We start from the raw sequence: 16333 nt of genomic DNA, 5'->3' as shown, positions 1-16333 counted from the left end.
TCTGCCTAGAAAACCCCAAATGGGGTCACAGAGAATAGGACAAAACTCATCGACTACAACAATAACAAAACTTGAGGCTTTCTCTGGGTTACAGAGTTAAGAAATGACTGAGAAAGGATTTGAACTTGAAAAGCTTGGGGGCCATTGATACAAACTAAAATCTTTAAACTACAGGATGCCATATTTACACTTTGTCCTGAAGAAATGGAGTATTTGGGGGAGGAGAAATAGGGGAGGGGCTGAAGAACTTTTCCTTCTTTTATCCCCGCCTTCCTAAAGCATTTCTAGAAGCTGCCAGTTGGTTCTTGCTCTGGGCAGCTGCCATCCTTGTCCCGTGTCTGTCTAAACCCACCTCAGCTGTCACTTATCTCTGAAAATAGCAGCCATGAGTGTCTGTGTGTGGTTGGGGGTGGGGAGGGGGAGGAGAAGGAGGAGGACTAGGATTGTGGATTTGGAATGGCCTCAGTGGGAATTATTCTCCCTTCTGTGACATTCTTATTGGGGTACACACCTCTCCCCACCCATCTACCCCTGAAGTAACTCCTAAATTGGGAGAATTGAGGAAGGGGCAATGAAATGTTTTCTTGCCGATTGCTTATTTGGAGAGGGGGGAGGGCGGGCCCTAAGTGTCAATGACAGGCCCCAGGGACACCTGACCCACAGACCAAATATGGTTGGCAGCCACTGGTTGAAGAGATAAAGTCTCCTGGGTGGGGGGCTGGGAAGAAGTGATTGAAGCAGGCTGGCGTCAGGGTCCCAGAAAGACTGGACTGCTGGGGACAAAGGAGAGAGATTTCCAGAAGGAAGTTTCCCTGACCATGTCTACTTCAGACAAAGTTAGTGTTGTGTGCTGGGGGGACGAGGGGTGGGCTTGCGCTGAAGGGGGCAGAAGAGGGGAGTATGATGCTTTATTATGTCTTAGGCAAGAAATTAGTATTTGTATCAATGGAAAGCCCCTGCCCAGGTCTTGGGGTGGGATGAAGGAAAAGGGCTGAGTGATATTGAGGGGGGCTGAATCTCAGAGCCTCCTTTTATACCTTAAATTGAAGGGTTTTGCTTTGTGGGAAGCAAAGTCGTTTTACTCTTGGCTAGTTGGGATCACAGATTTAGAGATGGAAGTGACCTTCGGGGTCATCCAGTCCAATCCCTTTTCTTTGACAGATGAGAGAACCAAGGGTCAGGGGGTTAGGGGCTTATAGGGAGTAAATAACAGAACTGGGAGATGAATCCAAATTTTCAGGCTCCACTTGCAACACCATATCCCTCCTATTTAGAATGTCTCCCAATGAAGTACCAAGGCTTCTGTGATCTTTGAAGCCTCTCGGGACTTCCCCCCTGAGCTAATATTCCTCAGCCTGGGAAAGAGCTCTTCCTGGTGTTAAGGAATGGTTCCAACCTCATTGAAACAAGTCTGAGCAGCACTGATTGTGGGGCTGTCTCTTCCTTCCCCAAACAATGGATCGGGGCTAGATTGGGAGTCCCAAAGACATATTTGAATCCTGTCTCAGATACTCACTAGCTGTGTGATTCTGGAGAATTCACCTCATGGCTCCCTGCCTCAGTTGCCTCATCTGTAAAGTAGGGATAATAATGGCACCTACATCACAGTTGTAAAAATCAAATGAGATGATGTTTGTAAAATGCTTTCAAACCTGAAATCTGCTCGTTATCCTTTTTATTCATTCTTTTCCTCCCCAGCAGATGGCAGATGCTGTGCAGTTGAAGGAGGAGGGGAATAAATATTTTCAAAACCAGAATTATGAAGAGGCTTCCAAAAGCTACAGCCAGGCCTTAAAGCTGACCAAAGACAAAGCCCTGTTGGCTACTCTGTACCGTAACAGGGCAGCCTGTGGTCTGAAAATGGTGAGGGGGTCAGCTGGAGGGAGGGGGAGAGACAGGGGTGTGGGATAGGGAAACTGGGAGGCTGTCAGGAGAGTCTGGGCTGTCTGGTTCTCTGCCTCCTTGAAGGTTTCCTAGTTTGGCCAACTTTTACCGCTAGAAAGAGGAAGAAGCCCAACATTTTCTACCTTGTAAAGGGAACAATGTTGGATTTTATTTTGGGGGGGAAACCTTGATTGGGGTATAGGGCTATATTTAAACCAAAGGTCAGAGTTCTGTGCTCATTGATCTTTGCCAACAAGACCAAGAAGCATCAGGCTCCGATTAATTGCAACTTGATGGGAACTGATCACGCAAAGTTGGGATGGTGAGGAACTTATTTCCAGAGCTTCAACTCCTTCCCACCTCTTCTTGTACTAGCCCCCCTCTTCCCTTTCCTGGGTGGGCAATTCTCAGGTATCTAGAATTAGAACTTTGTACCAGAAAGTTTTGAAAGACTATCAAGTGCAATCCTCTTGTTTCTCTATGAAGTCCTTACTGGTGAGCCTTTCCATTTCTCTGATTTCCAGGAAAGCTACGCTCAAGCAGCATCAGATGCATCCAAAGGTGAGTGACCTTCTTCCTCTGACCCCAGCTCCATGCCCTCATTTTTTTGCCCCTCAGCCTAGATTTATAGGAGTCATTTATGGGGCACCCTCTGCATTTCCCCCTTTGATAATGCTTAAAAGTTCTTCCTCTGTTTGGCATTTAAAGTCCTTTAAAATCTGTCTTAAGTAACTTCTTTAAGCCAATTATAAGTTCCCCCCCCCCATACTGTTCACAGTTTCAGCCAGACTCCCCTACTTGCTGTCACCTTTACATGATGTTCCATTTCCCATCTTCAAGGCTTTGCTCATGCCTGGAATGTTCTCTGCTTATTAACTCAAGAGCCAGTATCTTCAAAAGACTTTGTCTGATTCTCCTGCTTAATCCCACCCCTTTTAAATTTATTTTATTTATATTTTGTTTTTATTTTTCTGTAGACATTTTTTTTAGCAGAATGTAAGTTTTTTGAAGGTAAGAGCTGCTTCCTTATGGTCTTTGTACCATTAGTACCAGTACAGTGCCTAGAACATAGTAGGTGTTTAATAAATGCTTGTTGGTTTGTTGATTGCTTATATTAGGTACTATGGGAAGAGATGAGTGTACATCTCAGTTTATAGTATGTGTATACTCCTGAGAAGTTACATGGAAAATAACTTTTTGTGATTTGATGTACCAAGGGAATTCCTCATTAAATCTCGCTCTATGAATATTTTTTAAAGTTTTTAAAAATTGTTTTTTTTTTGTTTTACATTATCTCTATTATGAATACATTCCCCTCCCCTTCTTTCCTAGCCAGAAGCACTCAGCAAAACCAACATAGCAGCCAAGTCTGAAAGCATATGCCATATTCCATAATTCTTCACCATAAGTTGTCTCTTCCACTAGACTATGAGCTTTTAGACAGTAAAGACTGTCACAGTGCTTAGTATGGTGATATGCACAGAGTAAGCGCTTAATAAATGATTCATTCACTTATTCATTTGCCACTGCAAAGAAAGGAGGGAAGCACATTTTCCCAACTTTTCCAGGACCAAGTTTCTTCCTTATTATAATCACTCAGTAGTCTGAATCTTTTGGTAATGTATCTGATGCTTATATCTTGATGTATCAGTTTTATAAGCTTGGATTTTCAATACTAAGTTTTGTGAAAAGAGCCTCACATGTACAAAGGAGACTCAATGGCTCCCATGAACGGATGCTGACTGTAGATACAGATAATCCAAAGTAAAAAAAAGATAAACAAGTAGCACCGTTTCTAGAGTTGGGAATGGGAAGCCTCCTGTAGAGAAGTGAATCTATTCCTGAGGGCATTTTCCATTTATCTCTCCTTTCAGCCATTGACATTAATGCTTCAGACATCAAGGCCCTGTTCCGCAGATGCCAGGCTCTGGAGCAGTTGGGTAAGTTGGACCAGGCCTTCAAGGATGTGCAGCGCTGTGCTACCCTTGAACCCCAAAACCGGAACTTCCAGGAGACTCTAAGACGTCTCAATTCCAGCATCCATGAGAAGGTGAGATATCTCCTTCCTTTCTTTCATTTCTATTCTGTTGACTTCATTTTTCTCAGTTGTAAGATAGAAATAATGATCTCTGCCTTTCTACCTCAGAAGAAAATATTTTCTTACCAAAGCTCTATAGCAATATTTTATTATTATATATATTCTAGAGCGGGGTCATCTTCAAGTTGACCTTATAGCACAGGTCTTGTTTCCACTAACTTGGGTGTGGTATTGTAGAAAAACCCAAATCTGGGCCTTGGTTCTGTTCTTAGTTCTGCCAAGGAGTTGCCAGGGATAGACAAAGGAGATTTCTTTACTGCTTAGGGGCCTGTGAAAAGACACTGACCTGAAGTACGTTGAATGGATAACAGATGGGGTGGATGGTGGTCCTAAGGCTAAGTTCAATTTAATTCAGTATTCAACAAGGATTTATTGAGCACTCCCTAAGTGCTGACGGTAGTGGATACAGAGCCCTCTTAGAAGCTAGAAAGACCTGGCTATGAGTCCTGCTCCTCTCACACACTGAGTGAGTGGGTCTGAAGAAGGAATGAAATCTCTCAGTGTTCCAGACTTAGGTAACTCTCTAATACTATTACTGAGATTTGCCATCTTCCCTTGGGAGAGGGAGTTTCCTCATTCCAGAGTTTCCTACACCAGTGAAATCAGAGCTCAAGTTTCTATGCTAAGTGTCAGTCACTATGATGGGCACTGAGGACACAAAGATAGTTAGCTGGTCCACAAGCAATAATTTAAGCATTTACTATATACTGCATACAGGCACTGTGCTAAGTGTTGGAAAAACAGAGAAAAGCAACTGTCTCTGCCCACAAGGAGTTGGTTTTCTGATGGGGAGATAACATGCAAATAGCCTGTTAAATAGGAAATATACAGAGAAGAGATAAGATAATTTAAGTGGTAGGCACTGGAATCTTGGAGACAAGAGAAGGGAAATGGAAGACAGGCCCTCTGGTAGAATATTGGTAAAGTGCTTTACAAATATTATCTCATTTATTCCTTACAACAATCCTGGGAGGTTGATACAATAGCACATACCATTGCACAGTTGAGGAAACTGAGATAGACAGAAGTTAAACGATTTGCCTAGGCTCACACAACTGGAAAGTGTCTGAGGCTAGATTTGTATTCAGGTTTCCTAATTCTAGGTCTAGCTCTCTAGTCACTGAATCACTTCCTTTGTGGCAAACAGTAGGCATTTAATAAATGCTACCAATTGACTGAATTGCTGATGGGAGAGGGTAGTGATAATATTAAAATCTGTGTTTGAAGTAGGAATTTAATTGAAAAAGGAACTAGGGAGCCTAGTGGCTGTCTGAGTTTAGCAAAGTAAGGGGTTAAAGTTGGAAAAACTGGGATCTAATCCTACCACTGGGGCTGTGTAACCACAGACTTTTACTGCTTTGAAACTCAGTATCCTCATCTGTAAAATGAGGGGATGAAACTAGATGCTCTCTGGGGTCTCTTCCAGATTTACCCAGATTACCTATTTTCTTAAAATAATGCTGAAAACGCAATGATTGAAAACAATCCCAAAGGACATATCCAGTAAAAGAACTATGAAGTCTGGATGCAGACCAAAGCATATAATTTTCTAACATATGTATTTTTTATTTTTCTAGTTACATATAAAATAATTTTTTTACATTTGTTTTTAAAACTTTGAGTTTTAGATTCTCTCCCTTCCTCCACCTCCCCATTGAGAAGGCACTTGTGATGTTTTGCAAAATATTTCCACAAAAGTCATTTTGTGAAAGAAAACATAGATCTTCATCCTTCCCCCCCCCCAAATAAACATTAAGAAAAATAAACTTTAAAAATATAAAGCATATAACTTTCACTTTTTTCTTTGGTTTTTCTTTCTTGTGGTTTTTCTCTTTTGTTCTGAATATTCTTTCACAAGATGACTAATGTGGAAATATCTTTAACATGATTGTACATGTATAACCTATATCAGATTTCTTGTGTCGCTGGGGCGGGGGGAGGAAAGATAGGGAAGGAGAAAAAAAAAAAAGAAAAGTCTTACAAAAGTAAATGTTGAAAACTTAAAAAGAAATAAAAAATGATGCTGAAAGCTTTTCTTGTCTCATTGACCTTTTCTCCCTTCCTCTTCTCCTTCCTCAGCTCCATGTCCAGTTTTCCACGGATTCCAGAGTACAGAAGATGTTTGAGATCTTATTGGATGAGAATAGTGAGGCAGAAAAGCGTGAGAAGGTAAACTCCCTGCTTTTGCCTCCCCACTCTTCCTAGCTTTTGTTCTCCCCATCCTGACCCTAGCAAAGGTGGAGAATCTCTTTCCAATATCCATCCAACAAGAAACTGTATATTCTGAAGAGGATTGTTCTTATGACCCAAATCCAGGAGACTTTATCTGTTAAATGGGCATAATCTCCTTTTTATTGTTCTTGAGTTGCATCCAACTCTTTGTGATCTCGTTTGGTGTTTTCTTGACAGAGAAACTGAAATGGTTTCCCAGTTTCCTTCTCCCGTTCATTTGACAAATAAGGAAACTGAGGCAGACAGGGCTCTGTGTCACACATCTCAGTGACTGAGATCAGATTTGAACTTAAGAAGATGAGCCCTTCTGATTCCAGACCTGACTCTCTGTCCACTGTGCCACTTATTAGGTGCTCTCCCTACATCCCAGGGACGTGGTAGTTAGGAGAGAAATTTCCATGAAGAGTAAAACAATTTTTTTAAATATAGAAAAAATTATGTGGTGTGGAATTAGGGGAAATCTAGTTATAGATGCTGCCTCCAACACTTACTAGCTGTGTGAACATCAGCTGTGATCACTTAACCACTCTGAGGCTATTTCATCGGAGAAATGGAGATAGTAAAAGCATCACTCCCCAGAATTTTTGTGAGGCTCAATGGATCTTGTCTATAAAGTGTTTTGCAAATCTTCCAAGTCCAATATAGGTCACAGGAGAAGTGATCTCGAGTCAGGAAGCCATCTGACCTAGCCCTTTCATTTTACAGATGAGGAAACTGAGGCTGAGGGAAGTAAAAGTGATTTGCCCAGTGTTACACAGGTATCATAGACAGATTTAAATTTTAAATTTTCAAGATTCAAATCGAGGTCTTTTGTCTGCAAATCCAAAACAAATTTGGAGGTTGTATTGATTGATTGGTAGGGAACGAATATTTAATGTGCATAATTGGTAAATAAGATTTAGAATTTAAAAATGAACAGGGCCAAATGAGACTCTTTAAATGAAAGGATATCAGGAAGTATTGAGGGCTGACTCTGAAGTGTAATTATTCCCAGAGATCATGGATTTAACAAACAAAGCAACAAAAACTCAGGTGCCTGGGTTCTCAATCTAGCCAGGTTTGGTGCCAAAAATACCAGACTTGGAGTCAGGACCTGCTTTTGTTATTCGTCAGTTGTATGACTGCACAGTGGTTTGCTTTAGCTTCCTGGCCCTCAGTTTCCTAGTCTGTAAAATGAATGGGTGAGACTGAATGGTTCGATATGTTCTAGAGCTGGAAGTAACTTTAAGAATCATCCAATCCAATTTACTCATTTGACAAAAAAAAAAAAAAAAAAAAGGAAACTGAGGACCAGAGGGCTTATGAAATCAGTTATATGAGATAACCAGAGAGATTATCAGGGGCAAAAATAGAATAAAGAAGTGGCTAAGTGGCGCAGTTAATAGTGCCAAGCCTGGAGTCAGGAAGACACGAAGTCAAATCCCATCTTAAACAGTGGCTGTGTGTTCCTGGGAATATCACTTAACCCTGTCTGCCTCAGTTTCCTCAACTGAAAAAATGAACCAGGGAAGGAAATAGCAAACCACTCTAGCATCTTTGCTAAGAAAACCCTAAATGGGGTCACAAAGAGTTAGATAAGAGTGAAATGACTGAATGACAACAAATTATTTTTTATTTATTTTTCTTCTAAACATACTTCCACATATATCATGCTGCACAAGAAAAATCAGATCAAAAGGGGAAAAATGAGAAAGAAAAAAACCCAAGCAAATGGACAACAGAAAAAGTGAAAATACTATGTTGTGATGGTCTTTCAGTCTCAATAGTTCTCTCTGGATGCTGATGACTCTTTCCATCACAAGTCTATTCAAATTGCCTTGAATCTCCTTATTGTTGAAGAGTCAAGTACATCATAGTTAATCATCGCTATCCCTAATCTTAACAAATCTTAAACATGTTTCCAGTTGACTTATTGAAGGTTAGGTTTTTCAATATACACTTTTAAAAGCACCCATCTTCAGGACTAGTTCCTCCTGTATCTGGCTGGTCCATAGCCGTGGCCATACCCACTATAACTTTTGCACAACCATTGTTAATCCTCCTGTTTCCCTCAAAGGCAGCCAACAACCTCATCGTCCTGGGCCGAGAAGATGCTGGAGCTGAGAAAATTTTCCAAAACAATGGCGTGGCCCTCCTCTTGCAACTACTGGACACCAAGAAACCAGAGCTGGTGCTGGCTGCTATCCGGACGCTCTCTGGAATGTGCAGTGGACATCAGGCCAGGGTGAGTAGGGATCCTGATCCTGTGACTTCTTTCCTGGAGAAAGCCCAAACTAGGTTGGCTAAAAGAGGGTTTGAGACAGCTGGGGGCTCAGTGTATAAGGATCTGAAATCAGGAAGACCCGATTTTAAATGCCGTGTGCTGTGTGACCTAGGGCAAGTCACTTAGCCTGTGATTGCTTCCATCCACTGGAGAAAGAAATGGCAAACCACTCCAAACCATTATCTTTGCCGAGAAAGCCCCATAGACAGTATTGGAGTCCACAGGTCCCAGAGGATCATCCACAATTTAACAACAATAAGGAGAGGGCTTGCATGTGATAAATTATACAAGTCAGTCAATCATTCAGTAAGCATTGATTACCTGCCTACTGTATATAGGCACTGTGATAGATGCTTGGGAAATGGTAATAAAAGTGAAACAGTTCATTCCCTTAAGGATCTTACATTTTAATAGAGAGAGCAGTGTGGTGGTCTAGAGAAGAGAGGACTATATTCAAATTAAGACCTGAGTTAAAATCCTGCTTCAGATACTTATTAGCTGAGAGACTATGCAAATAAATCATTTAAGTTCTCTCAGTCTCAGTTTCCTCATTTGTAAAATAAAGTCTACCTCCCAGGGTTGTTGTGAGGATCAAAAAAGATAGCATTAAGTAAAACCTTGTTTGCTATTACTATTTATATAAATAGAATGAAAATAAATATAAAGTATTTTCAAGATGGGGGAGCAGCAGGAGGGATCAGGTAGAGGAAGGGGGTATTATGGGGATTACCCAAGTGTCACAAGATGGGGATGGATTCCTCTTCAGTCTTTGCTCATTTCCTACCATTTTCCTTAGGGTACAGGGAGGGTTTGGGTCAAAAACAACTGGTCCAAGCTGATGGGGAAACATGGGGACTTTTTCCTCTGAGGGGATTCCAGGCAATGGCAATCCTGCACACGATTCAAATGAATTGCATCTGTGGCTGGATGGCGGTGGAGGAGGAGGAGATCTCTCGGGCAGTCTGCAACCTCCTTCAGACCATCATCGATGCCTTGTCTGGGGAGGACAAGCGAGAGCATCGTGGGAAGGAAGAGGCGCTGGTCCTTGGTAAGATGGCACTTGAGAGGTAATGGAATACTATTGTGCTTTAAGAAATGATGAGCAGGCCGATTTCAGAAAAAACCTAGAAAGACTGACATGAATGATGCCAAATGAAATGAGCAGAATGAAAACAGTGGATGTGTAGCAACAACAGCACTGTACGATAATCAACTTTGACAGACTTAGCTCTTCTCAGCAATACAGTGATCTAAGTCTAAGACAATTTCAAAAGATTCAAAAACCAGAGAAAAGGGCTATGGAGTCTGAATGCAGATCATAACGTACCATTTTCACTTTTTGTTGTTTTTTTTTTTTTTTTCATGGTTTTCCTCTTCTATTCTAATTCTTCTTTCACAACCTGACTAATGTGGAATATGTTTGAGATGAGTGTACATGTATTACCTATAGCCGATTGCTTGCCGTCTTGGGGAGGGCGGAGAGGAGGGAGAAAAAAATTTGGAATTCAAAATCTCATAAAAGTGAATGTTGAAAACAAAACAAAACAAAAACACCAGAACCTGGGCTGAAGAAAAAAAATTGGTATTGGGGACCCACAGAGTACCTGGGAGGGCTTCTGATATTTCTTCCAGCTATAGATCTATAATTTCCCATTTGTATGGGCTCCTGATGTTTTTGACCTAATTCTGATTTGCTCTGCAATGTTGGCCAAGTCATTTTCTCCTCTATGAGGCAACTAATTATCACAGAATGAGCATAATAATCCCTTCATATGACTGAAACCAAATAAGGTGAAAGAAGGACAAGGTTTTTTGATCAAGCTTAGGGAATGTAGAGAGCTTGATTAATATAACCAAAATAATACCACGATGAAAATAGCTAGCATCCATATAACACTTCAAGATTTGCAGAAGGCTTTACAAATATCATCTTATTGATCATCCTCATAGCAACTTGGAGATGTAGATGCTATTATTCTCATTTCTAGTTTACAAATAAAGATATTAATAACTTGCATAGGCTCATACAGCCATAGCTCCATATAGCTATAGCTGACATTTATATGGAACTTTTACAAATATTCTCATTTGATTCTAACCTTGGGAGGTAGGGGTTATTATTATTCCCATTTTAAAGAGGAAACTGAGGTAAACAGATCACATAGCTCAAGATCACACAGCTAGTAGGTAAGTGAGGCTGGATCTGAACTTCTTGATGCCAGAAGAATTATTCCTCCTAGCTACCTGAAGATGCTTGGACATGAGATGTCGGGCTGTCTCTAAGGATTCTGCCCAATCATCACCTGCCCTTTGATACTGCCTCAGTGAACAGGGACCGGTGACCTCACTGCCTCCCTTTCATTCCCTAGACACCAAGAAGGACCTGAAGCTCATTACTAGTCACCTCCTGGACATGCTTGTCAATAAGAAAGTATCTGGCCAGGGCAGGGACCAGGCCCTGAACCTACTCAACAAAAACATCCCCAGGAAGGACCTGGCCGATCATGATAATTCCCGGACCATCTATGTGATAGAGAACGGTGAGAGGCTGGGCCCTGGGAGGTGGGGGGAGAGTGGTGGGCTTCAGGGTTTGTCCACAAATCCCTGCCATTCATTCACTTGGGAACCCATTCTGTCTGCTCTTCCCTACCCATCACTGTGGAGGTGGATCCCTGTGGTATGTAAAGGGTACAAGTTTATTTCAATACTTCAGGGATTTGTTCCTTCTACCAATGAATGAATGAATGAATAAATATGTACATATATGAATGAAGATATGCGTGAACAATATGTAAGGGGATTCTGTACGTGAATTAATGACTGCACATATACATGTGTGTATGAATATATGAATTAATGCATGAATGTGAATATAAAATGAATTATGAATGAATGAATATGTGAACAAACATTAATGAATATGTGCATAAACATATAGATCAATATATATGTGAATATGTGTATGAACAATGTATGAGTGAATACTATATGTGAATTAATGAATGACTATATAAATGTATGAATTAATATATGAATATACATATTGAATGAATTGTGAATGAATAAGTAAATGAATAAATGAATACATGAACAAATATATGAATGTATATGTGCATGAACTTATAGATTAATATATAAGTGAATATATGCATAAACAAATATATGAGTGAATACTATATATGAATCAATAAATGTACATAAGAATAAATATGAATTAATGTGTGGATATACATATTGAATGAATTATGAATGTATGCGTGAATAAATGCATATGTGAAGAAGCATATAAATGGATATGTACATGAATATATAGATTAATAAATACATAAGTGGTTATGTATATATAAACAAATATATGAGTCAATACTATATATGAATTAATGAATGTATAAATAAATGTATGCAGGAATATGAATATGAACATATGAATTAATGAATATATGAGTGAATGTACTTGAATTGTGAATTGTTAATAAATGAAAAAATGTTTAATAAATATTTACTATGTAGCAAAAACTGTGTTAAGTGCTAGGGATACAACTAGAACAGAACAAGATGGTTTCCATCCGAACGTTGGAGAGGACTCTGGATTTGATCTGGTGGGCAATAGAGAACCACTGAGATGGTTCTCTGATAGCAGGTCAGTCAGTCGATCAACAAGCATTTAATAAGTGCCTACTAAATACCAGCCATTGTGAGGGATAGACTGAAAATAACATTGAAGGAACTTTTTTTTTTTTTTTTTTTTATCCAATGCAGCAAGTGGTAAGAAGGCAGGAGGTATGTGTTCCAGAAATTCAGATGCTCAATGACAAGTCCTTGAAGGAAAGGCTGCCTTCCTTGGGGGATGGACCCCAGGTAAGGTTAGGGGAGCTCATTCTCTCCTTTCATTGTTCTTTTCACCAGGACTGAGAAAGATCCTGAAGGTCGTGGGGCAGGTACCAGAGCAGCCCTCCTGCCTGCCACTGACTGATAACACACGCATGCTGGCCTCCATCCTTCTCAATAAGCTCTATGACGATCTCCGCTGTGACCCTGAGAGGGACCACTTCCGCAAGATCTGTGAGGAGTACATCACGTGAGTTTGCTTTCCCAGGAATGGGTTGGGATAACAGTTTCTACAAGTGGGAATAACAAAGGAAACTCCAAGCATTAGTGGAGAAACCTCAGGTAGAAAAATCCAGCCGTGGGATGCTGGATAGACAGAGCCCTAATTGAAGTGGAATAGAATGGGGGGAGGGAGAGAGATTGGAATCAAGTTTGCATGTTACAATTAAGGAGGTCGAGGTGAAGTGATTTGTTCTGGAATGTGTAGTTATTAAGTAGTATAAAAATTTTAAAGCATTCATTTCTTGTTTTTGTATTACATTTATTTCTTTTTTTAAAAGTAAATTTGCTTTGACAGCTTTTGTTTTTACTTTCCCTAAATTTCTCCCATATTCTTCCCTCTCCCTCTTCCTAGACATTCTACAGATTTTTAAAAAGATTTTTTAAAGATTTAAAGATTAAAAAAAGAGGAGGGGGTATCAGCAAAACAGATCGATACATTAAAAACATCTAGTAATATATGCAACACTCTGCAAAAAAACCCAGAGTGTCAGAGCCAGAAAAGATTTTTGAAATCTACTAGTTCAATACTCATTTTACAGAGGAGGAAACTGAGGTCCAGAGAGAAGGGAGTATGGTAGGACTCAGACTTTATGATTTCCATTCCATTCCATTACCCTTTTTATTATGCTACACTCCCTCTCTAAATTGCAGTGGATTTCTTTCTGTGTCAATCTGAACCAAGTCCCCAAATTATTCTGGTTTGGGGCATTGATCCAATGCAAAGATTCTTCATCTGAATTCTGTAAACTTTTTTTTTTTTAAATTTTGATCATTATACTTCATTATCCTTGTAAATCTCTATAATCCCGTGCATTTTATTTATACATTTAACCATGATTCTGAGAATGAATCCATAGGCTGATAAGGGAGCTGACAAAGAAAGAACCCCTCACTGAAGAGTTGATGTGGCCATCAACTGCACTCTTAGATGCAGAATGAATGTTATCCCTAAGATTCCCCAGAAGGAGTTCAGTGGGGGTCTGTTTATCATGGGACCCCTTTCTTGTTTTTCAGGGGCAAGTTTGATCCCCAGAACATGGACAAAAATGTGCATGCCATCCAGACGGTGTCAGGGGTCCTTCAGGGGCCCTTTGATTTGGGGAACCAGTTGCTGGGGATGAAAGGCGTGATGGAGATGATGGTGGCCCTTTGTGGTTCTGACCGGGAACAGGACCAGCTGGTGGCCGTGGAAGCTCTGATTCATGCTTCCACCAAGCTCAGCCGAGCTACCTTCATCATCACCAATGGTGTGACCTTACTCAAAGACATTTACAAGACAACCAAAAACGAGAGGATTAAGATTCGCACTTTGGTGGTGAGACAAAATCCCTCTTCTAACCCTTACCCTGAATTGTCCTTCAGCCCCCTCCTGAAGAGCAACCAAAACAAGCATTTAACAAGCGCCTAATCTGTGTCAGGCACATGCTACACGCTTACAATTATGATTTCATTTGATTTTCACAATAACCGGGAGAAATATTGTTGTTATGATCCTCATTTACAGTTGATGAAACTGAGGCAAACAAATGCAGTGTCCAGGAAATTTCTCTTCCGACTGTAAATTTGGGGTTGAACCATGATTAACCATATCTCCCCTCTCCAAGCCTAATGGAGCCCAGCTCCATGCTGTCCCATCTTCCCTCTAGGGTCTCTGTAAACTTGGTTCTGCAGGAGGCACCGACTATGGCCTCAGACAATTTGCTGAAGGGTCCACGGAGAAGCTTGCCAAACAGTGTCGGAAGTAAGAGAGCTGGGATGGGGGGCATAGTTCTGGCTTCCTTCTTGGGTTGAACTTTTCTCTGTTGGCTTTACTTCTCCTTGTGCTTCTTGGAGGGGCTCATTTAAAGTAAAGTTGTATGGACTTGATACTGTGGCCAATAGGGAACCATTGCAGATTTTTTAAACAGGGGGAGAGGTGTGGTGAAATGAGTGGGGTTTTAAAAATTGTTTTAAATTTAGCAAAAAGGAAAATTACTTAATGGATACATGGAAAAGACATTCAACAAAGTCCTTGGAATAGATGTCTGTGCCATCTCCAGGATACTTCTGATTGTCCCTTGGTCCTATAGCTTGTCCCCATTTGGGTCTTCTCCTGGACTAATTTGCCCCCTTCCTGTTCCCAGGTGGCTGTGTAATGCAAACATAGACGGGAGGACCAGACGCTGGGCAGTGGAGGGTCTAGCCTACCTCACGCTGGATGCAGATGTGAAAGATGACTTTGTTCAGGACATTCCTGCCCTACAGGCCATGTTTGAGTTAGCAAAGGTATGTGTGGCCCTGACTTTACAGAACCTTGACCCCCAAGAACATCAACTCAATCCCTTCCTGCTCCAATCCTAGGCTCCTCATTCAAGGATAAGGGCAAAGCCCAGGTTTGGGAGCTGAGCTAGCTGGACTGTCATCCCAGGTCTGCTCCTGACTTGCTATGTGGTCCTAGCTGGATAATTTTCCATCTCTGAGCCTCAATGGTGTCATCTGTAAGATGGGTATAGTCTTTTGGTACCTATCCTTACTCTCATTAAGAAGATGAGGATCAAATCAAGTAGAAGACACAAGCAATGTATTACAGCGATCAGGAAAATCTAGGGTGTTATATCTCAGGGCTCAGTCTATAGGAGCAAGGGTTCAACCTGGAGGTTGAGTCATGGAGGCATAGTCCCTTCTCCCTCCCAATAAAGCAATAAAGAGAGGGCCTAGGAAAAAATTAACTTGATAAGAGATCAAGTTTGATGAGGGGACAGAGTTCCAGACATAAAGTGCTGAAGACCTGCCTTTAAATCCTGCCTCAGACACATACATTCTGAGTGACTGTGGGCAACTCAACTTTAATTTTCTCATCTATGAAATGGGGATAATGATAGCATCTAACTTATAGGATTATTGTAAGGATTAAATGAAGTAATATATGAAATGTACCATGTAAACCTTAATTTGATATATAAATATTACCTCTTATTTTTATAAATTTGATGGAGAAAGAAAAGCAAGAAGCAAAGGAAACTGGGGGAAAACATGGGAAAAGGAGAGCTAGAGAGAATGTGGGGAAGGAGACTAGTTAGGTTTGGCCAGGATTTTTTAGTTCTTTTCCCTTCCATCTCCTATCAGGTTAATTTAAATAAATACTTGGTATGTTGCTTGGGTGGGAGACTAGGCGGTAGAAGTATTGGAAGCTTTGAACAAATACTTTCAAGAGAAAGGGAAGCTTTCCACTATGTTAATTTTTTTTCCTGCCTTTACTTCACCATCTTGGCTCCACCTCCTATCAGGTTAATTAAAAAAATATATCTTTTATTTTTATATCACTTTCATTATTAAATACACTTTGCTCCCCTATCTAGTCAACAAAGAATATGAAAAAGGAAAAAAAAGCAGTGTGAAACAAACCAAGTACTACACCAGTATAGTTTGTAATTTATGCAATGTTCTGAACCCAGACTCCCTTACCATTTTAGAGAAGGGAGAAAAGTACATTTTTCCAATTTTTCTCTGGGGCAAGTCTTTGTGATCATTATAATTACTCAGCATCTCATCTTCAACCACATTTTTTTTTTTTCCAGGCAATTGTGGTAAGGTTACTTGCTCAGGGTCACACAGCTAGTAAGTGTCTGAGGTTGGATTTGAACTCAAGACCTCCTGACTCCAGGATTGTTGCTAACTACATTTTAAAAGGCATCAGCCATAACTACAGATGGTGTAGTGGTTAGAGTGCCAGGCGTAAAGTGTTCACTGTTCCATCTTGGCTCCAC

General features: G+C 40.5%; 1 protein-coding gene across 3 annotated transcripts in view; it reads left to right on the top strand.

Moving 5' to 3' along the window:
- Nucleotides 1-704: 704 nt before the first annotated feature.
- The window catches only part of UNC45B (unc-45 myosin chaperone B), a 28361-nt gene continuing 12732 nt past the window's right edge, over nt 705-16333 (top strand). Inside the window, exons 1-12 of one of the 3 annotated variants that reach the window (XM_023503616.2) lie at nt 705-836; nt 1699-1863; nt 2409-2445; nt 3759-3934; nt 6062-6151; nt 8271-8438; nt 9357-9525; nt 10847-11017; nt 12384-12555; nt 13602-13902; nt 14234-14328; nt 14711-14852. In XM_023503616.2, coding sequence (XP_023359384.1) covers nt 819-836; nt 1699-1863; nt 2409-2445; nt 3759-3934; nt 6062-6151; nt 8271-8438; nt 9357-9525; nt 10847-11017; nt 12384-12555; nt 13602-13902; nt 14234-14328; nt 14711-14852 — 1704 coding nt within the window. In that variant the 5' untranslated portion in view covers nt 705-818. Of the gene's footprint in view, nt 837-1698; nt 1864-1942; nt 2207-2408; nt 2446-3758; nt 3935-6061; nt 6152-8270; nt 8439-9356; nt 9526-10846; nt 11018-12383; nt 12556-13601; nt 13903-14233; nt 14329-14710; nt 14853-16333 lie in introns of those variants that run through there. The other 2 variants (XM_031967584.1, XM_031967585.1) reach the window with 2 other exon arrangements.

This window comes from Sarcophilus harrisii, chromosome 4 (genome assembly GCF_902635505.1).
Source record: "Sarcophilus harrisii chromosome 4, mSarHar1.11, whole genome shotgun sequence".
Classification (NCBI taxonomy): Eukaryota; Metazoa; Chordata; class Mammalia; order Dasyuromorphia; family Dasyuridae; genus Sarcophilus; species Sarcophilus harrisii.
This window is presented reverse-complemented; position numbering and strand designations above follow the sequence as displayed.